The sequence below is a fragment of the Oncorhynchus mykiss genome, chromosome 28 (genome assembly GCF_057628025.1).
Source record: "Oncorhynchus mykiss isolate SJ-2025 chromosome 28, ASM5762802v1, whole genome shotgun sequence".
In the NCBI taxonomy this organism is placed as follows: Eukaryota; Metazoa; Chordata; class Actinopteri; order Salmoniformes; family Salmonidae; genus Oncorhynchus; species Oncorhynchus mykiss.
The window spans coordinates 10,668,620-10,691,676 of NC_143049.1; the positions used below are offsets into that span (position 1 = coordinate 10,668,620).

At 46.3% G+C, this 23,057-nt stretch overlaps 1 protein-coding gene across 2 annotated transcripts in view; it reads right to left on the bottom strand.

Moving 5' to 3' along the window:
• Window positions 1–23,057, bottom strand: part of cdh24b (cadherin 24, type 2b) — a 136,190-nt gene that overhangs the window by 66,968 nt on the left and 46,165 nt on the right. For both annotated transcript variants that reach the window (XM_036966293.2, XM_036966297.2), the window contains exons 2-4: window positions 15,377–17,196; window positions 1,920–2,214; window positions 269–388 (exon numbers count right to left, since the gene is read on the bottom strand). In XM_036966293.2, the coding sequence (XP_036822188.2) occupies window positions 269–388; window positions 1,920–2,214; window positions 15,377–16,930 (1,969 nt within the window). In that variant the 5' untranslated portion in view covers window positions 16,931–17,196. The remainder of the gene's footprint in view (window positions 1–268; window positions 389–1,919; window positions 2,215–15,376; window positions 17,197–23,057) is intronic.

Consider the following 23,057-nt stretch of genomic DNA (forward strand, 5'->3'; position numbering starts at 1 on the left):
GGGAAGTGAGAGGAGGGGGTGATGGAGAGGGAGGTGAGAGGAGGGAATGCGGGGGGGGGGGTAGATGCAGAGGGATTGGTATGCATGGCAGAGAGTGTGAGGGACTGAGAAGGGGGGGGTCGAAGGAGAGAGAGAAGGGGATTGGGAAAAGAGAGAAAGAAGGCGCTGTGGGGATACACACTGCAGAGGTTTGAAGAGGGAGGAAGGTGGTTGGGAGCAGAGAGAGCAGGAGTGCTTGCACACCAAGTGGAGAGCGAGAGGCAGTCACCTGTCTGTGGGTCCACAGAGAAGAACTGCTGTCCCTGCACCAGTGTGTACACCAGTCTGGCACTGTTCCCATAGGTTGGGTCGTCAGCATCTGTCGCTGTCACCTGGATTATAGAAGTACCTGAGGGAGGAGGGGAGAAAGCAGAGGAGCGTTAAAACAACATAACACACACACACTCACACACTGACCAGACACAGCGGTACATTAGCACAGCACAACAACCAGAGAGCCAAATACTGACTGACTGACTCCTACCTCTCTCTTTCTCCATCTCCCTCTCTCTCTCTCTCTCTCTCTCTCTCTCTTTTACCCCCCTCACTCTCTTTCGGCAGCAGCATGACAAATACTTTATTCACTTTCTTTCTCCCCTGCTGCTCACCTTCTTTCTCTCTCGATTATGTCTGTCTCACTTCATTTCTCTTCATCTCCGTCTCCAATTCCCTTTTGCTCCCTCTCTCAATCTCTCTGTCTGTCGGTTGCCCCTCTTGTCTCCCCACTGACTCCCTCATGTCCTGAATCCCTGCCTTTCCTGACAGATATGGACTTTTTTCCCCACCAAATAAATCAAAGACCGTCAGATTCATGTGAGAAATTTAAATTGTAGCAAAAAAAGATATGTACAGTTTGGAGAGAAGAACTACGTTTCCCATGGGACACTGGGCTGACAAGCTCTGAGGGTAGAGGGGATTTATGGGAGCAGCTGTTGCTGTTTTCTGACATCAAAGCCCTGACAGTGTCACCGGGAGAGAGAGAGAGTGAGTGAGGGAAGGAGAGAAAGGGAGGTGAGTGAGGGAGGGAGGTAGGTAAGGGAGACAGGTAGGTGAGGGAGAAACTGGGTCTGACTACTGATCTAGCACAGGTAGTTAACAGGCATAGGGAAGGCAAATGGAAGATGGAGAGAGAAAGGAAGGGCGAGAGGAGCGATTGTTTTGATGCACGCGGCAGTACAAGAATGATCAGATAGACAGATCAAACAAGTTTGACTGGTGGGTTTGACGGAACAAGCACAAGAGAGAGAGAAACCTATTGATATGCAGCCTGCTAAAACACAGTCACAATTTGGAGTGATGATGCATTCAGACTGAGATGTATTACCAGTGAACGGCTACTGTGTGAATACCATAGTGGATTATTTCCATGTGAAATACTGTAATGCTAAAGTAGTGGTAGAAATCAAATCCTTGTATCCACTTAAAACTAGGCTTAGGGCTGAAATTCATATGACACAATGTGTTTGGAGCAATTAGGGGAGGCAAACTCAATCTCGATTCATAGTGAAAGGAGATGATGAAAGATATCTCAACCAATCTCTTCAGCAGGCTGACGTGGTGTCAGTGTGACTACTATCATTATCCAATTCCATCACCACTGTGGCATTGACGGTGGAAGATATTACCAGTTTTATGTAACAGCTCTTTGATAAGACTCTCACGGCGCCACTATGTGCTAGTCTCGCAGCAACCCACCGTGCATTTTGAAAAACAACTTGGTAAATATTGAATCCCGGGTAAATATTGAAGCCATGATTGACTGAACAACTCAATCTGGAGACCAAGCTTTGAAAAGCAAGCACACATCAACATTTTCAAATGATTATTAAAGGAAGCAAGCGGCAGCAGATTAAAAAAGACAACGGCTCCCCATGCAGTACCTATGTTGGCCATCTCAGGCACCGTGGCGCTGTAGGGCCCTTCCTCAAACAGAGGTGGGTTGTCGTTGATGTCCTGCACTCTGATGATGAATGTGGACGAGGGCTCCAGGGCCCGGTCGGTCTGCCGGTCGGTTGCTGTGGCGATGAGGCGGTACTCGTCCTTTTCCTCGCGGTCCAGGGGCTTGGTGACATGGATGTTGCCCGTCTTCTCGTCAATCACAAACACCGCCCCCGCCCCCTCGCCCCTCAGCACGTACTTGGTGCGTCCATCACCTCGGTCCATGTCAGTGTGCAGCTGAGAGAGAGAGGTAGAAGGAGAGAGAGAATGATGTAGAGAGAGTAAGAGGGGTTAACACAGGCTAGAAAATGAAGGAGAACGCATCCAAGAGAAATAAAGGGGATTATACACAGTGCTTGAGGACATGAGTTTGTCTGAGGACGAGGACACTGGAACACATCCAAACAAACACCCTCTCATCTATTCCGATCCATCCATGGGGCAATGGCCATGAACTAGGATAATCATAATCTCAATATCCATAATGATGCACCAGCTCAGCTAGGCCTGCTATTCTCACAAACAGTTGTCTCTGAAAGCTCATCAAACTGTGAAATACAGTTCTATACCGTTGCAACAATGAGTGAAAGTAGGAATTTAGCAGATACTAAGTTGAGGCCTAATCAATTATTCCCCAACTATTGAGGAGGACCAGGTGTGGCAGGGGTACACGCTGTATTGATCCTGACTGCTGCTGGCTTATTGGATCAGCCCTGGCTGGTTGGTGGCTGGGGCTCTCTCAAGCGGAGCGGGGTAATAGCAGAATAGGCCCTCCATCTCCCCCTCAACGGTTTGCCTGGCCCTGCTCAGGGGATGCACTCCACACATCAGCATTCATTCTCATTACCGCTCAAACGTGGACGGAATAGGAACCCTGATAAAAGAGCACAAAATTAGCCCCTACTCCAAATAAGTGTGACATTGTGAGAAAAGTGCGAGTGGGGAGCGCTTGGAAGCACCGTTGCGCGGCAACAGCTAAGCACATTTGCTAAACGAAATGAAAATGGATACTCTGATTCTAAATATTCATTAGGTTTTACAGAATCCCATTTCAAGGGGAACAATTGTATAGATGTATGACCTCCCAGGAGGTAAACAATTCACATGGATGTTGACAAGACTGTTTGCGCCTGTAAACCAAATATAACCTTTTTCTAAGTTTCCACTGTCTGCAAAGTTGAGCTGAACAATTCTATGTGCATTATGTTTCCATATATTTGATAATTCCTCCTTCCACAACATGATTTCACTGCAGAGGGTAACACTCCTAGTACTATTCCAGGAATTACTAATTAATTCTATGTAAATTACAATGTCTACAAATAAATTGGCAGGCAGTAAAGCAATTTTGTGGGAAGGGTGCCGGATTGAGACCCGCAAATAGACCTGAGTCACCACATGGCAGCTGGCCTTGGGGTCCTTTAAGGTTGTCACGGATACTGCCCTTGCAGTACATCCGGTATTAGTTATTTGGGGAATCTTAACTTGGAGTACTTCTATCTTCATCCTGGATGTTTTGGGTTGGCCCGCCTGGTCTGCACACCAGGGGAGGCTGCTGAGGGTAGGACGGCTCGTAATAATGGCTGGAACGGGAGCATATGGAATGGCTGTCAAACACATGGAAACCATGTGTTTGATGCATTTGATACCGCTCCATCCGTTCCGCTCCAGCCAATAGCACGAGCCCGTCCTCCCAATTAAGATGCCACCAGCCTCCTGTGTGGCACACTCAGCTGGTCAAGACCACCAGAAGTGAAGGTTTCACACTCACAAAACTAAACACATTCAGGGTTCTTAACGAAGGGGTCGTTAACGGCCTTAACGACGTGGCTTAACGAGGGGACTTAACGAGGCCCTTAATGAAGCTCCTGCCATCATTACCACAGTGAGTGGTGTCTGTGATGACAAAAGGCCGGCCAATCTCTGGCCCGGGAGGTGAGGAGAAGAGTCCTCTCAAGATGTGCCCTCTAACCTGGCCGTCACTGATCAACACACAGCATTATTTGGTACAACACTGGGCCCTCCATAACACCATCTAACCTGTCCGCCACTGTTCAACACACAGCATTATTTGGTACAACACAGGGCCCTCCATAACACCATCTAACCTGTCCGCCACTGTTCAACACACAGCATTATTTGGTACAACACTGGGCCCTCCATAACACCATCTAACCTGTCCGCCACTGTTCAACACACAGCATTATTTGGTACAACACTGGGCCCTCCATAACACCATCTAACCTGTCCGCCACTGTTCAACACACAGCATTATTTGGTACAACACTGGGCCCTCCATAACACCATCTAACCTGTCCGCCACTGTTCAACACACAGCATTATTTGGTACAACACTGGGCCCTCCATAACACCATCTAACCTGTCCGCCACTGTTCAACACACAGCATTATTTGGTACAACACTGGGCCCTCCATAACACCATCTAACCTGTCCGCCACTGTTCAACACACAGCACTGTATATGGTACAACACAGGGCCCTCCATAACACCATCTAACCTGTCCGCCACTGTTCAACACACAGCATTATTTGGTACAACACTGGGCCCTCCATAACACCATCTAACCTGTCTTCATAACATTAACCATTAGCTTTATATGGACTCCCGTCAACTCACATACCTTTCTCATCTAACATTACAGTCCAACAACAACAACGCTATCATGTAGTACACGTACCTATTGACATTCACCCCGACCAATAACGCCCTTTGACTTCCACTGTAAGAGCCCAAAACAGCCAGCTGCTTCATCAAATCCATTGAAAGAAAATAAAAAAAACAAGTCATCCACGGACCACATCAGAGAAATCACCAAACTCACCACAGTATCACCTGCCAGAGTAATCAGACTCGGACTTCAGCAGTGGCAGTACTGACTGAGGCGCCTGCTACTGTGTATGCAAACCTTGGCTCCCAGACCCCTAAATCACTTAAATTACTTATATTATGATAAGGTAATATGCTTATACTCATATACTCAATTTCACATTTTTGCAATAACCATACATCATAAACCACAGAAAAAGCACTCCGTGTCAACCTCTAAATCACTTAAATAACTTATAGCCGTATACTCAATATCACATTTCTGCCTCACAATAAATCATAAAAACACAAGAAGTAAGAAAATCCACTTTGCATCTGCGCATTAGGCTAATGAATATGTTTTCCTCAGCACACATTCTGAGGGGGGGGGGGGGGGGGTGTAGAAGGAGAAAGCATGGTTATGGGGTATTGGTGTTGACTCAAGGAAAAGAGCAATAGCCTCCAGTGGCACGGGGGACTCGAGGCACCATTCCACCACACAGGGACTACTGTAGTGGGAGGTTCAATCCCCATCACACCAGGGAGAAGAATCAAAGGCTTTGGAGACAGCGTGCGGGAGGATATGCCTAGATCTTCAACTGCATTGTGGAGAATGTTCTCCTCGTGCACTGTTTGGTGGACTACCACTGTCCACATCATGACTTCAAAGAGCCAGGGTCCCATGATCGATGTATACCAAGTGTCTAGACGTCTAGGGCTGTTTCCGTGCCGTTCATACCAACCCTCGGGGGGGGGGGGAGTCAACAAGGGCATAGGGAAGAAGGGCACGGTATCAACTTGGGATGTGGCCAGCAACAACTTCACTTCAGAGCCAACTTTATAAACTAGCCTTGTGGCTAAATACAGAATGTGCTCGGAGCCATGTTCTAGACAGCCTCTCAGTGTGTCTTTCTTACCCTTGCAGGACACATCAAAGTGTAACTATGCCAGAAATGAAACACAGTGCTCCTGCTCCAGTGTGTTGCGTGGCCTGGCTGGCCAGAGAACTAATCTTAAAGACACTTGTCTAATGACAGAGGGTCAGATGGGTCTTCACCCCAGATCACCCTCCAGCTGGCAGGCCCCAGGGCCGGGACTGTGAGCCTTCCCCACCCCCCCCTTCTACCCTTTCTACCCCCCCTCCCTCCCAGCACCTGCAGCCTGAGGAAACAGCTGAGTGCGGGCCAGGGCTCTGGAGCCATGACAGGGGCCAAGAGAGAAGAGGCCTAATCTACCCAGTGAAACATAATTAAAGTCAACACTATGAGACGAGATGCTGTGAGAGAGAGTCTGATCATCATCGGACGCTTTATCCCAGCTGGATACTCCAGATAACCAGCTGGCCCAGAGGGGTAGAGCTCTGGTCTGTTACTTAGCCACAACCCCCCCCTCCCCCCCCTCCCCCCCTAAGACCTCATACAATCACGCCATAGATTTGGGTTCAGTAAAAATACCAAGGAAACTCCCCTCACCGGATTTACACTTGGCTTCAGTGATTTTTGGGGGTCTGGTTTCTTTCTGATCTTTCTCTCTAAGTGTCAACAGAACAGCAGGTATGGGTCAATCGTGTGCTTAGTGAGCAAGATTGATTCAAGCCTTGTGTTTGGCCTGTATTGGAGTCTTTATATAATGTGGCTGTGTTGTGGACAGTGTGTCCTGGTCTGTTGTGATCTAATTCAGTCCTGTGTTAGTGGTTTTGCAGCAACATGCCCCCACCCCACTTTGGCCAACATTTATTATTCATCAGTATTATTACCAGACCTTATCACCACAAGCCTCTTTATACATACTGTTATTATTCCCTGCCATCATGATAGTTTATTCACAACAAAACTGCTTTTAGCTCTAGACTACGCAAATCCTGCTTTTGATTATCATAATCAGCTGATATATGAGAGAGAACCGTGTGGTGCTCAGTGCAGATGGTTTTGTATCGCCCAATGCCCATTCTGATGATGTATACTCCACATCATATTTTTAGCAGGAGGGCAAGTGGCAACGTGGGAAAAGGCCACCGGAGGCCTACTGTAATTCACGTCTGTACATTTAAAGGGCAAATCGCCCACATATATGCCACCGCGTGCCACTGCCAAGACGACTGCTCCTTGCCAATGGGATTTTAGAGAGAGCAGAGGGGAATAGGAAAAAATGGGTCTTGAAGCACTGTTTGAATGTTTTCCCAATCATTTTGCATGAATCTGTTTGTGTGCATTGGGTGCATTTGTGTATTTTTGCATTGCATGTACAGCAAATGAGCGTGTGGATCTGTATGTTGGTTATGCACCCATGCTTGTGCGTGCGTGTGTGTGTGTGTGTGTGTGTGTGTGTGTGTGTGTGTGCGTGCGTGCGTGCGTGCGTGCGTGCGTAGAGAGATGGGCACAGTGCCCTATCCCTCCCCTCCGACCCGACCCAACTCACTGGCCTCCTTCAGGGGCACTGGGGGAAGTGGAGCGGATGGCCATGCAGTCTCACTCTCAGCTCAGAGGCCAGTGAATAAATATTAGCTCAAGGTCACGAGCTGCACTCACACCGGGCCAGGCATAATCAGGAGTTCACCCCAGCTAGGGCGTTCACTTCATATAATCACGGCTTTACCCACGCGGTGTGTTTAATTTGATCAAATCGCTGAGTTTAACCTGAATATGCTTTTAGTTCCATAATAGCACAATTAACCCTAATGTGGGTTCAACTGTATAATAACATGCCTCACCTGTTTAACAAACCATATCACATGCTTGTATAGCTAAGTCACTATTTCACCTCCATACATATCTTACTGTACGTTATATTCTATACATGTGCTTTATGTATATTTCATACTGTACGTGTTAATGGTACGTCAATTCTGGTCCCGGTTGAAATGTATGTAATCAGTGGGTTATCTTGGGGTAGAATGGTGGTACACCATGACGGGTATCATTGTGAGTTTCTCCAGGTAAAATACTCCCTTCTCAACATTAGAGACTTAGCTATGGTAATGCTTTAAATTCATACACTCACTTTGCAAATTTGCTCGACATTATTCTGAGATTAAACACAGGCTATAAAAAGAGAAAGGAGAGCAGAACAAAGGTAGAGAAAGGCAGGCTTTTGTACGCTTTTGAATTTCACCTTTAATAGACTCCACAGTTTCTCCTCACGCTCTCTCCCTTTCTCTCTCACACGCTCCCCTCTCTCTCCGCTCCCACTCAGCACAGAAGTTGTTTGAATTTGCTCTCCACAGGGTTTTTTAATATTAAACCACACTCTCTCTCTCTCTCGTTTGCTCCACTCCCTCTCCCCTGCCTCCTTCCTTTATTCTCGCCATGCACGCTGCCTCTTCCTCTTTCCTTACTTTTCCTCCTTTACAGCCTCTCTCCTCTGGTCTCCACCCTCTCTGTCTGGCTGAGTAGGGTTGATAGACTGTGAGGTCAACTCTAGAACGTGCCCCCGCTCCTTTCTTTTATCCTCACGTGCTCTTCCGCTCTGTTAGTTGTACGCCATTAACCTTTACACCCTTTCTTCCCTCATTTTTCCCTCCTTGCATTATCCTCTCTGCTTAAACTCTTCCCCCGTTTCCTCCTTCTCTCCATCCCTCCATTCCCCTCTCTCCATCCCTCCATTCCCCTCTCTCCATCCCTCCTTTCCCTCTCTCCATCCCTCCTTTCCTCCTTCTCTCCATCCCTCCTTTCCCCTCTCTCTATCCCTCCTTTCCTCCTTCTCTCCATCCCTCCTTTCCCCTCTCTCCATCCCTCCTTTCCCCTCTCTCCATCCCTCCTTTCCCCTCTCTCCATCCCTACATTCCCCTCTCTCCATCCCTCCTTTCCCCTCTCTCCATCCCTCCATTCCCCTCTCTCCATCCCCCTCTCTCCATCCCTCCTTTCCCCTTTCTCCATCCCTCCATTCCCCTCTCTCCATCCCTCCTTTCCCCTCTCTCCATCCCTCCATTCCCCTCTCTCCATCCCTCCTTTCCCCTCTCTCCATCCCTCCTTTCCCCTCTCTCCATCCCTCCTTTCCCCTCTCTCCATCCCTCCATTCGACCCTTTATGGTCTCCAAATCGGTCTTCGCCCCAGTCCCATTCCACCGGCCCTTGATCCCCCCCCGCCCGCCTCTCTTTCCTTCTCTCGCTCCCTTCCTGCCTCCTTTATCTCTCTCGCCTATCGCTCTCTCTCCCTCCCTCCATCTTCCTCCTCTGTCTCTAATTGCTCTCTCGCCCCTGCTGTGCTTCAGCCCCGAGGCTAAATGACATTCCCAGGGAGAGAGGAAACGTAAAGAAAACACAAAGCAGTTTGGAATGAGACATTTTAGGATTATTATTGATGAGCTTCCTGCCAGCAGGTGCGTGCTGTAACTGTTGCCCCCCTACGAGCTCCTCTTCTCTTTAACTCCCCTGCTTTCTCTCTTTCTTTTCCTCGCACTTTGCGCATAATGAGCTCCTTGTACATGCGTATAATTGTGTTTCGTGACTTTGTAGGGGCATTTGTGGCCTATTTGTGTGCGTGCGTGCGAGTGCAGGCGTGCGTCTGAGTGCACAGCGGCTGCTGAGTTAAACCAATTCTCCATTTAAGGGACAAGGAGGAGATGGTCCCCCGCTCACGGCCAAGGAGCCAATGAACAAAGAGCTGTGAAACACTGAGTTCCAGAGAACCACACAGCCCTGCGAACCCCCCCCCCCCCCCCCCCCCGCGACAGCCACCAAATACCACCGCCAACACAACAAAGACTACTACCGCCTGCCCTCACAAGACATATTAAATTAATCTTATGGAAATGCAGAAATGTTATACAAATCCAATTAGATAAAGATTCAGAGTGTGTTCATGAAGATCCCTTTTAATTTAATTTTTTTTTTTTTACAGACAGATCAGTTCAGAGTGTTGTGTGTGCATGGAGAGTATTATGATCTAGGTAGGTTGTTTTGGGGGACAGGGATTGTATAAATACTGATAAAATCTAACCAGACCATCTCCTATTTCGCCCCTGGTTTAACAATGACGCCCTCCAGACAGCTAGAGGGTTTTGAGTCATGCAGGTGAACGACAGCTCAGGCAGCGTAGAAAGAATATGCACTGGGCTCAGCAAATAAATACTTTTGAAATGCCATTTCAGCTTAGTGAGGCTCCCACAGAGAGAGGAGAGCAGTGTTAGAGTTCACTCGAGCACCACCGAGGCAAACACAAACCTTTGCTGCACGCCTATCCACTCTGCATTCTGTCAGTACTCTGTTTCCCCCTTGGCACTGTTAGAATCTTAAAAACCCCATTATGGTACATGTGATGACAACGTCAATGAAATCCATCATTATCACATGGCTGAGATGCTGGCTCCACCAGATGCACATAGACATCCAGCGCTGTGCTGTGTACAGACTTTCTGTCCTCAAGGTACTGCGGCGTTAACCATGTTTAATGTTACAACAATCAATGTTTAGGGCATGAGTTATGTATGTGGGGTCTGAAATGATTGACTCCCTTGATAAAGATGAGCAAAAAATGACAGTGTAAATAAAAAGAAGAAGATTCAAATACTGAGCATTATTGAATGCTCGGGAAAAAAAAGGGAAATTATATTATTTTATCCTAATACAATTGCTCATAGAAAGAGATTTTGTTTAGGAGGCACTATCTCGTTTTCGACGCCAAACCCACCACTGGCGTGCGTGGCCAAAGAGCTCTGTTTTCACGTCATCCAACAAATGTAAACACCTGGAGTTTGCTAAACTGCATTGGCACTTGGATTGAAACAGGTGCTTTGGTCAGATGACATGAAAATAGAGCTCTTTGGCCACGGTGGTGGGTTTGCCGTCAAAATGACAATGCATAAACACAAAAGGACCCCATACCTACTGTAAATTAAGGAGGTGGATCGTTGATGTTATGGGGCCATTTTGCTCATGAACTTTACCCAGTAACAGGACAAAAACTTGGATTTCTCTGCTAGGAGGCTGAAACATGGCCTTAATTGGATCTTCCAGGTGGACAAAAACCTGGATTTCTCTGCTAGGAGGCTGAAACATGGCCTTAATTGGATCTTCCAGGTGGACAATAACCTGGATTTCTCTGCTAGGAGGCTGAAACATGGCCTTAATTGGATCTTCCAGGTGGACAAAAACCTGGATTTCTCTGCTAGGAGGCTGAAACATGGCCTTAATTGGATCTTCCAGGTGGACAATAACCTGGATTTCTCTGCTAGGAGGCTGAAACATGGCCTTAATTGGATCTTCCAGGTGGACAATAACCGCAAGCACACTTCAAAATCCACAAATAAATGGTTAATTGGCCACAAAATAAACATTTTGCAATGGCTATTTCACTCTCCGGACTTGAAACCCATTGAAAACCTGTGGGTTGAATTGAAGAGGGCAGTACATAAGCACAGACGAAGGATATCAAGGATTAGGAAGGATTCTGTATGGAGAAATAGTCTAAGATTACTCCCAATGTGTTCTCCAACTCAGTGCTGTTATCTTCACAATCATTTTGACCCCTAACTTTTTGAGAGAAAAAAAGTATTACTTGTTAAACAAAATCTCTTCCTTTGATCAATTGTATTAGTATAAAATAGTATCATTTGCCAATTTCTTTGAGCATACAATATAGCTCAGTATTTGAATGATTTATTTTATGCAGTATTTTTTTGCTCATGTTTATCAAGGGTGTCAGTCATTTCAGATCCTCCTGTATATAGCAATATATAGTAATATGTGTGTGTGTGTGTTTGCGTACATGTCTGTCTGTTTGTGTGTGCGTGTGTGTGTGTGTGTGTGTACAGTATGTGTGTGTGTGTGTGTGTGTGTGTGTGTGTGTGTGTGTGTGTGTGTGTGTGTGTGTGTGTGTGTGTGTGTGTGTGTGTGTACAGTATGTGTGTGTACAGTATGTGTGTGTGTGTGTGTGTGTGTGTGTGTGTGTGTGTGTGTGTGTGTGTGTGTGTGTCTTTGACGGCTAAAACCATGAACTGCAACGCATCTGGCACAAGCACCGACAGTCTATACAGTATATCCGTCATCACAGTCTCCATCATCAGACCATGAACATCTCTCTAATTAAGGAGACGCAAAGCATCATGTCCCCATTGATCTTCAGTGTGTTGCAGCTGAGCCTGCAGCCTGTACAGCCTGTAGCCTATACTGGGCCAGAGTAGGAAGGTGAAACATTCATACGTACAGTGCCTTGCGAAAGTATTCGGACCCCTTGAACTTTGCGACCTTTTGCCACATTTCAGGCTTCAAACATAAAGATATAAAACGGTATTTTTTTGTGAAGAATCAACAACAAGTGGGACACAATCATGAAGTGGAACGACATTTATTGGATATTTCAAACTTTTTTAACAAATCAAAAACTGAAAAATTGGGCGTGCAAAATTATTCAGCCCCCTTAAGTTAATACTTTGTAGCGCCACCTTTTGCTGCGATTACAGCTGTAAGTCGCTTGGGGTATGTCTCTATCAGTTTTGCACATCGAGAGACTGACATTTTTTCCCATTCCTCCTTCCAAAACAGCTCGAGCTCAGTGAGGTTGGATGGAGAGCATTTGTGAACAGCAGTTTTCAGTTCTTTCCACAGATTCTCGATTGGATTCAGGTCTGGACTTTGACTTGGCCATTCTAACACCTGGATATGTTTATTTTTGAACCATTCCATTGTAGATTTTGCTTTATGTTTTGGATCATTGTCTTGTTGGAAGACAAATCTCCGTCCCAGTCTCAGGTCTTTTGCAGACTCCATCAGGTTTTCTTCCAGAATGGTCCTGTATTTGGCTCCATCCATATTCCCATCAATTTTAACCATCTTCCCTGTCCCTGCTGAAGAAAAGCAGGCCCAAACCATGATGCTGCCACCACCATGTTTGACAGTGGGGATGGTGTGTTCAGCTGTGTTGCTTTTACGCCAAACATAACGTTTTGCATTGTTGCCAAAAAGTTCAATTTTGGTTTCATCTGACCAGAGCACCTTCTTCCACATGTTTGGTGTGTCTCCCAGGTGGCTTGTGGCAGACCTTAAACAACACTTTTTATGGATATCTTTAAGAAATGGCTTTCTTCTTGCCACTCTTCCATAAAGGCCAGATTTGTGCAATATACGACTGATTGTTGTCCTATGGACAGAGTCTCCCACCTCAGCTGTAGATCTCTGCAGTTCATCCAGAGTGATCATGGGCCTCTTGGCTGCATCTCTGATCAGTCTTCTCCTTGTATGAGCTGAAAGTTCAGAGGGACGGCCAGGTCTTGGTAGATTTGTAGTGGTCTGATACTCCTTCCATTTCAATATTATCGCTTGCACAGTGCTCCTTGGGATGTTTAAAGTTTGGGAAATATTTTTGTATCCAAATCCGGCTTTAAACTTCTTCACAACAGTATCTCGGACCTGCCTGGTGTGTTCCTTGTTCTTCATGATGCTCTCTGCGCTTTTGACGGACCTCTGAGACTATCACAGTGCAGGTGCATTTATACGGAGACTTGATTACACACAGGTGGATTGTATTTATCATCATTAGTCATTTAGGTCAACATTGGATCATTCAGAGATCCTCACTGAACTTCTGGAGAGAGTTTGCTGCACTGAAAGTAAAGGGGCTGAATAGTTTTGCACGCCCAATTTTTCAGTTTTTGATTTGTTAAAAAAGTTTGAAATATCAAACATCATATCATGTCATTCCACTTCATGATTGTGTCCCACTTGTTGTTGATTCTTCACAAAAAAATACAGTTTTATATCTTTATGTTTGAAGCCTGAAATGTGGCAAAAGTTCGCAAAGTTCAAGGGGGCCGAATACTTTCGCAAGGCACTGTATTAAGATGTATAAAAGCATTATGCATGTATGTACAGCTCTGATACACTCTGAAATGAATGACACACACAGGCACACACACACACACACACACACACATACATACATACACACACACACACACACACGAAAACACACACAATTGGTGTTCTGGGAGGACTCCATGTGTCAGCGATATCATATGTGTGTGTGGTCTGGCTGTGTTCCCTCATAGAGCTCAATACAATCTGCAGGCGTAAATACCTGCTCACCAGAGCATATTGGAACTAATGACTTACAATGCTGGCCATCTGTACCGCTGGACATTCAGCTCATGCATTCTGTCCTTGCCCGTTCTGTATCAATTTGGGCAATTTGTCATCCATCATACATCATGTCCTGGAAGGCCTGATTGAGGTGCCCATATTAAGCATTCCCTAATAGTCAGTAGGCTACTTACAGACTCCGGTCTCAGTCGGAGAGGGCCCCTGCCTGACAGTCTGTACAGCTAGATATAAACCGTGAAGCAATTTGGCCTAAGCGTTTGTAAAATCGGATCTGCAGACAGGGAGACATTTCCCACAGAGCGGGGCTTCTTCCCCCCTCTCTCTTTTTCCCTCAGTGCTGTCTGACAGCCCGCAGGCACTCACACAGAATCCTTACTATTCATTTACTCAGCAAACTGGCCACATTGACTTATACATTAGCCATCTTACACAGCAGCGTACCAACACAGTGCAACTCTAAGGTTAAGTACAGCGAGAGCTTGGGTATGCTCATGTCCAGCCAACATGGCCTAAGTCACATCCACAGTAGTCTTTGGAAACCAATGGAGCAGGATGAGTCAACTACACGATTGCTATAATGAATTACCAGAGCGAAGGGGGAGAAATACAGCCCCTGGTAGTATTTTGAGGTGGTTAATGTAGTCGTGATAAATCTATGATCGTAAGATGTATCAAGGGCAGCAGGTAGCCCAGAGGTTCAGAGCGTCGGGCCAGTAACCCGAAAGATCACTGGTTCGAATCCCCGACCCAACTAAGTGAAAAATCTATCGATGTGACCTTGAGCAAGGCACTTAACCCTAATTGCTCCTGTAAATCGCTCTGGATAAAAGTGTCTGCTAAATGACTAAAATGTACATGTAAATCAACCTGATTGAAATATCATTCCACCGGGCCTACTGGACTGCTGGCCACGAGGGAGAATAATTGACAGGTCCTGACCTGGTCTGAAATGAGAGAAAACTTTTACTGCTGCCTTCGGGATCAATGATGTAATGAAAAACTGAGCACATTAATTTGAATGAAGATGTCAATTCCCATTGGTGTGTGTACATTTTGGTGCTAGTCATGACTGGTCCCAGGGGCCCATATGGATGAAGGGGTTTTGTTGAGCCTCAGTGCCTCATTGATTCATCTAAGTCTTCATGAGGATTGGAGGGCACCACAGTAGACTGGTCTGCTGTAAATCAATTCCAATTGAAAGGTTTACGACACATACAAAACAAACCCTGCAGCTGCTGAGGACAATGAGATAGTACCACCAGTGTACATAAAGAGCATTAATGTTAGTTAATGTTAGGGTTGAATTAGGACAGTTCAGAACTTGGGGCTCTTCAACTCTGGTCCTGGAGTTGGTGTGCAGGCTTTTGTACTTGCCCAGCCTTAACACACCTGATTCAACTCATCATGGTCTTCAGTCAGGACCACGATTAGTTGAGCCAGGTGTGAAAGTAGGAGTTAGAGTTAGAGACCCTTGGCTGGAATAAGTTACACATAAAGTGATTCATAACTCTAATGAATAGTTAATAAAGGTTCCTTACCCGTCCGATGAGCACCGGTTCAGGCCCGCTGTACTCTTCAATCACAAAGAACTGGTTCCAGATCCAACTCCTCCTGCTGCGTGACCGAGCCCCCTCCCCATCCATTTGACCACGGCCCTCCTCCTCATCCGCCTCTTGGAACACCAGGCCCCGCCCATTCCCGGGATGGGACTCAACTGTCATCCCCCCACCGGCTGCCTTGTCCTGGTTGAAGCCCCAGTGTGTGTCTGGGTGTAGTTTGAGGACATGGCTGCTATCGATTGGCTCTGTGGCGCCACCTTCAGGGTCTTGAGTGGCAATCGGGCTGAGGATTTTGAGTCCTGGTGTGGCTGTGTGAAGAAAACTCTCCTTATGGGAATCCCCTGCCACACTCCCAGTCCCTTCTCCCTGGGGCTGCGAGGTGAACACTGAGGGAGGGCCAGCATTTGTCTGAGAAGAGATGCTTGAGGGGAGATGCTTGGTCATGGCCGGAGGGTCAGTCTTACTGGTCTTACTGATGGTCACCTCCCTGTCAGTGTCGAGACTGACCTCATTCATAGGTGTTGACAGAGGGTGAGAGGTGTGTTTGCTCTTCCAAGTGACTGTACTATCTGCAGCCCTCATCTCAGAGTTGTATTTTCCCACACCAGAATCTAGAGTGACTTCACTTAAAGTGTGAACAGCCTTTTCTAGACTTGGATCAGGATTTGTGACAGGGTTTATATGCGGCAGTGAAGTTGGATTATCCAATGCGAAGTGGTTTTGAGTAACAGCCAAATCTTGCTTCTGTAATTTTAGGGCCTCCATCGGGCTGTGATCCACATCAATCAAATCTCTCTTTCTGCTTCGACTGCTCTTGCTCTGAAAATCATTCAGACTCGGAACACTCTGCATCTGTGAGTTCACAATCATCACCAGGTTCTCTTTTGACAGCAGTTTTAGGACACTGTAGCTGCCGGTCACATTTAATTTTCTGGTTGAATCCATAGTGAGTCCTTTGCCTTGCAGCCCTGTGGTGTGAATGCTCAGATCTGGTCTCACTCTGGATCGGGAAATGGATTTGAATCTGGTTCTATTGGAGTGTAGGTCTGGTCTATGGTGAACTAGGAATACTTTCTCCATCCTCCCTGTTTTGGTGGGAGTCCCAGCATTATTGGTACTGTTCTTGATCTTTTTAAGTTCTTTCTCCTGGACCGATTCCCTGTTATTGGGTGACAGAGTTGATTCTCCTTTTTTGATAGGGTTTTCTTCCATGTCCAGAACTGGATTCGGTTTAAAAGCCTGCCTCTCCTTATTAGATGGCATGGCTGCATGATTCTGGGGTATTTTGGGGTGAGAGATAGAGCCACTATCACCACCCAGGTCATGACCAATTGAGTTTCTAAGAGTCACCATGGGCATCACGTTTGAATTCACGCTTGAATCCCATTGGTCCGCTATTCTGTTCTCCCCTAGCTTCAGCATGTGAGTCCCGCCCACCCCTCTTCCCCTGAAAATCTTAGTGGCTGAACCTTCTCCCATAAGCTCCTCCCACAGACACAGTGAGACCAATAGGAGCAGATTCCTGGTGATCATCTTGTCCTGTGGTGAGATGTCCTAGTTTGAGTGATGCTTGGTGCAAGGAAACACTTGTTTTCCGGCTGTCTTCATTCTCCCTATTTCTCTTTCCTTGTATCCTCCCTCTCACTCTTCCATTACGTGCCCTTCACACTGAGATGGAGGACAGGCGCCGTGTTGAATATCTTTCTCTATCTGTTCACAGCTCCTCTCTGCTGTTTCCCCCCCCCCCCCCCCTCTCTTGCAGAATGTCTCGTTCAGTTTCCCACGGAGGGTTGAACACCCTGAGAGAAAGGATAAAGATAATTAAGTTAGAACTTTAATCATCCCACTGTGTTAATTAAAAGTGGAGCGACACAGCAAGGTAGGTAGCATAACTCACAGATGAACAAGCAGGACAGATCAACTAACGGGGCAGAAATCACATTTACACAAGCAGTGGTGCGTCGCGAGGCACAGTCAGATAGTTGTTGTTACACTGAGTGCCGAAAGTGTTCGGTAGGTCGCACTGTGTTGTCACGCGCAATACGGATTCATGCACTTGATTTTGTGCACTCTTGTTGTTTCGAGCTTTGTGAGTTGTGTACTGTTTTTGTTTAACTATGTGCTGTCTTGTGCAGTGTAGTGCGTTGGTGTGTATGACACTTGAGCAGTGTTGATGTGCAGACAGACCCTGTCAGTACATTCATTGGGGCATAATCCCAAAAGACTCCTCCTTCACCCTTTCTCCCTTCCTCTCCTGCCCTCCTTCCCCATTTAAACAAATCGTTTTTCTTAAGAAAAAGCCTTACACTTCCTCCTCCTCCTCCTCCTCGTCTTTTCCTATTACCACCTCTCCCACTCACCACCCGTCTCTCTAGCTCTGCCTATCTATCCATCGCAGTCTCTCCATCGTTCTCTGCCCCAGGTTTGTTTTAGTATGCTATCCCTTCCTCTGCTCGTCTTTCCTGTCCTTTCCTCGTTCCCTGTCAATCATGATGCTGTCGTGGCGTCCCTCACCCTCCGTGCTCTCTCTCTAACTTCAATCAATCAGCCAACCCTCTCCCTTTGACGGCCCAGTGACATTGGAATTGACAGGTGTCTGGCATCCATATTGATGACACAACATACCATTATCAAACCCATATAGTACTCATATATCAAGTGGAACATTTCATATTCACAGTCACAGTATTTACTGACTAGAAGTACCGCAACACAAGTTAACAGGGTGTCATTCATTGAATATGTCTGTATTTCCGGGAGCGTTACTACACATGCAGGCTACTGCAGTTTGAAGATCCAATCAGAACGACCTCTCACCCAAGCTCAATGACACCCGCTCTGTCCAGGATGAACATATTGTCAGGGAACTTGTCGGGCCAGGCAGTCGTTGCCATGGGCACCTTGTTAACGGGCTGAGGGCAGGTAGCAGGTCAGAATACCGATGCGTGGATTGTTAGTGGTTGGGAGAAGGGTTCATTACTGGTGTCTATCTGGGATGTTGTGTCAGACTGTGGTTTCCCAGTGACTTTAAGGGGTCAGTGCAGTCCTTCAACTGATCCCTGTACATACCTGGACTGCATTCCTCTGTCGAACAGAGTGGCTCAGAGTAGACTATGGAGTGTGACTCATTGTTCTAATGAGTGGATGATGTAACATGTAGTACCATGCATTGGTTGAAAACACGACATGTGTTACTCATGATAGTAGGTTGAATGTGTTACTCATGCTGTGTCTAATGGCAATACACCCATCAATATACACCCTCATTCTGCTCCAGGTGATGCGCTTGATATCCCCCACGGTATCAGCAGGGGAGACAGAGGCTGGCTGTCCCTGTGCTCATAACTACAAATCTGGAGCCTCCGGAGGGTATTTTTCCTCATCTCAAAGTTGTGGGATGTCGACGTGTGAACGACATTGCTCTCCAATAGACTTCATCTCTAATAAGACACATTTCTACATTTAACACAATTCAGAGCACTGTCCAGGTTCTAATCACTGTGACAACCAACCTGTGTGATTACCAGGCCCTGCCTCCCTTACTTCCTCATTCAGACGCTGATGAGCTATAGTGTCCCTGGGATGAGAGCAGCCACCCCAGAGTTAACGGCTCCTCACAGTGGGTTAAAGGTGAGTAGGGGGCATGGGTAGGGGGTATGTAGACGGTGGAACACCCTCTCGTCTTTTAACTTTCCGCTGCTTCCTGCCGTGTTCCATTTACCCCCTCGGGTGCACAGAGTTTCTTGCTGAACTGATTAATTGGGGCCATAAATATCTTAATTAATTTTTCCCTTCCTTGGGCCCCAAACTCAAACGATCGTTTGGTTCGTTAGTATTAGAGGCAGATCTCTGCCATCGATCGCAGGAAGCCGAGTTGCAGTGAAGGCTGTCACCAACTTAACGAGACTGAACATTTTAATTACGATTCACCTCGGTCCGTGCGGTCTAGCTCTCCTTTCCTCTCTGGAGCCCCATCTCTCACACAATCGCATACATATATATTATCACGGGCGCACAAAAAACACAAAACTAAAACATAGCCATTCCCTCCTAATTCCAGACACTCAGAAAATATTCATACAAATACATGAAACACAAACACGGTCTCTTCTCAAACGCACACACTGCTAGACTGCAAGAAAGACACCGCCACAAACCCCACACAAACAACAAGACATATGTGTGTCGTTCTGTTCCCGGTGGAAAGCTCAGGGGACCGCCTCTGGGACCCACAAAAGTCAGAGAAGAAAGAGAGAACTCGCCTTTCTAGGAAAGGTAGTCCAAGAACAGTCACCCTTATAATTATGCATGGAGAAACAAACAACAGAGAGAAGAGGAGATAGAAGAGGCAGCCACGAGCAAAACCGGCCCGTCTTGGGAGACCACCACTACGTTTTAAGAGCAGAAAGCCATTGAACACACATAACCCAGGCCTTGTCTTGAACCTCAGCAGATAAAAGCAGACCTGTCAAAAAAGTGTCGAGCTTTATAAAATCAGCACAGTGAATCTGGAGGATAAGGAGTCATTCCTCCTCGCTCCTCCTCGACGAAGGAGTCGAGGATAAATATGTGCAGATGGAATTCATCTATCCATGCCCTGATTGTGTCTGGGCTGCAGGTGAAATCTGTCACCAGACGGTAAATGTGAACGGTGAGCATCACAGCTGCACGGGCATTGGGAACCGGTCACCGGCCATTCCCTGCCAGGCCTGAAGAGGCAAATCCCCTGAGAGGTGGGTTCGTTCGGGACAGAGAGAGAAGAAAGAAAAGGAGGGAAAACAACAAAGGAACCAAAGGAGAGTAGAACGGAAGAGTGTAATCCAGTCATCCAGACGAAGTCCTCGTTTTGATAAGTGCAGAACGATAAGTCCACTTCAGGGCCGGCTCCGAGCTTAGAATACAAACTCATCCCCGTAATACAAAGAGAAAGAAGGGCTTATGATCCACAAGGGTCCCAGATTGGTCAGAGTGTTCTATAGCTGGGTTAAAGGTTATAGCAAAAGAACATTTCCAGCTAACAATTGGATCAAGTGAAACTGTTCACAGGAGACTATATACAGTACCAGGATTAGCAGAGTATTCACAACATCCTCGCATTGCTTTAAGAACCTCTAGGGAAAAGATCATTCACTCAGAATCCATTCCTACACTAATACAGCCCACTGGCACAATCTAAAATCATTACTAATCGGATTACTTTGAATTTAACACGTTTAGCGCTAAGTGTTTGAGTACAGGGATATACCATGACCCCTCGAACCATGTGATGTAGCAAATTCTCATGTTCAGCGTTCACATCCATTCAAGTGTTAGATAATGAATAAACATATTCCCTCCCCGCACTGCCTGAGTTCATTCTCATGGGGAAACCACGAGAGATCTATGTTGTTAACAAGGAGAGAAAAGTCTGTATTTGGACGGTGGAACGTGCTACCAAGCTTTTCCCACACATAATATGACTCTATACTCAGACGCCGACTAACAAGCATTACACCTAGGCACTGTACCTCTCCTGCATTTCAAGAACAAAAGTCGAAGCTTCAGTGGTCTACCTGCACAATGATAACCTAAGGTCAGAGGGGTGTTTTTGTAGCAGACAGCTCTGCTGGTCTGTGTCAAGGTCTCCTGGGTAGAAATTCACCACATGGACACAGAGGAGTGGTGAGTCACTCAGGCAGCAGAGGCATTTACAGAAATTACACCTGATGCCCATCAAGACTGCCTTTCTTCATCTTCTGCCTGGTTGTTTTCGCACATCAAACAGCTATCTGATCTTCTCAAAACTGCCTGACATTTTAGAGAATGTCCCCGTAATCTATGAACACTCTCCCTGCAGGCAAAGTGTGTGTGTGTGTGTGTGTGTGTGTGTGTGTGTGAACAGAATGTTGCTAATGCACAGGAGATTTTGTCTAACAATATCCTTGATGCATCCCCAACCCACTCGGTACATTGCAACCCTCGTACATCAACAAAATAAAGTTTGTCCTTCCTCATAGAAAAGGGAGGTACGATAGATATATTGTACGTTGATTATTAAAAAGACAAAATCTCGACTTCCTTCTCGCCTGTTTACGTTTCAAGGGCGTTACCGGGGAGCCTGCCGGGGGAAACTTTTCAGAGATGAAAAAACACCAAAGTGACCAATGTTGGCATTCGAATACGTCGCAGACCTATGGACAGGAGACGACACTATAAAAAGAGACACAACAAGGCCACAGCTGTGAAGAAGAGGCCCGAATAATGACACTTGATATTTTTTTATGTACGCACAAATCCATTTACAGTAGAAGTCGCTTTCATTAAAAAAAAAACTCTATATTATCTCCACGGGCAGCACAGCGAAAGGAGCGCAATGGCACCGTAGTCTAATGCCTGATCATGATCGATAGTCTTCCGCACCATGTGCTGCTCAATAGAACGTTTCTTCCAGAACTCCCTCAGCTATGTCTTTAATTGATTGTTAATAGTGGTGAGGGGTTGTTGCCTAGTAACATGCTCATGTTTCGCTATACTTAAACGGAGTCAAACGAGTCTTGTGATCAGTGGTAGTGATTGATGCCACGCTGTACTTGTCTTGTGTGATCGTTACATCAATCGAGACTAGAGCACGACTAGCATGATGCCCCGCTGTACTTGTCTTGTGTGATCGTTACATCAATCGAGACTAGAGCACGACTAGCATGATGCCACGCTGTACTTGTCTTGTGTGATCATCAAATCGATCGAGACTAGAGCATGACTAGCATGATGCCACGCTGTACTTGTCTTGTGTGATCGTCACGTCAATCGAGACTAGAGCATGACTAGCATGATGCCACGCTGTACTTGTCTTGTGTGATCGTCACGTCAATCGAGACTAGAGCATGACTAGCATGATGCCACGCTGTACTTGTCTTGTGTGATCGTCACATCGATCGAGACTAGAGCATGACTAGCATGATGCCACAAATGTTATATCATGTAGTTGGCTTTGAGGTCTGTGCAGGGCCTATGTCAGTACTTGTTTGAACTGCGTAACAACGGATGAATCATTTACCTTAGTTGCGCGCCATTGCACTAGTTTGGCGTTGGTCAGTAGGCTATAGCCTGGAGAGTTGCTATGTTGTCATGCCATATTACTGTAGCACTATATTATTATATTTGCATGGTACTGTTGAGCTGAGCTAGTTATGTGTTGTGCTCTGGGCCTCGGAGCCTCTCTCGCTCTCTCTCTCTGCTGCCACACTTTTTAATCCCCCTTGTTGGAGTCACAAAGTCCCAGCCTTATTAGCATATATCTCCCCTTCTGTCTGACTTTTATGCTCCCTCGGTCCTCCTCAGCTTTATTTCACCGGCGACAGATATTTTTGTAATGCTAATGACTTCGCCCCAATCTCAAATATGCATTTTGTTTTTGTCTTTTTCTATTTGGGTCAGTTTGTTTGTTTATTTTCTCGATTTTTTGTATCGGAGGGAGCAGTGAAGTGTTTTCTTTGTGCTCTCAGCTAGCCAGGTAGCATCGTGTGCGCTGGGTGCTAACAGATAGGCAACCAAGGAGAGGTAGCTAAAGTGACAATGATGAATGACCTTTGTTCAGTGGATTCTACTTCACTTTCCTCTGTGGCTTGTGTTGGGTTTTGTCTCAGAGTTGTTTTTCTTGGATTTTGTATATGTTTTTAGC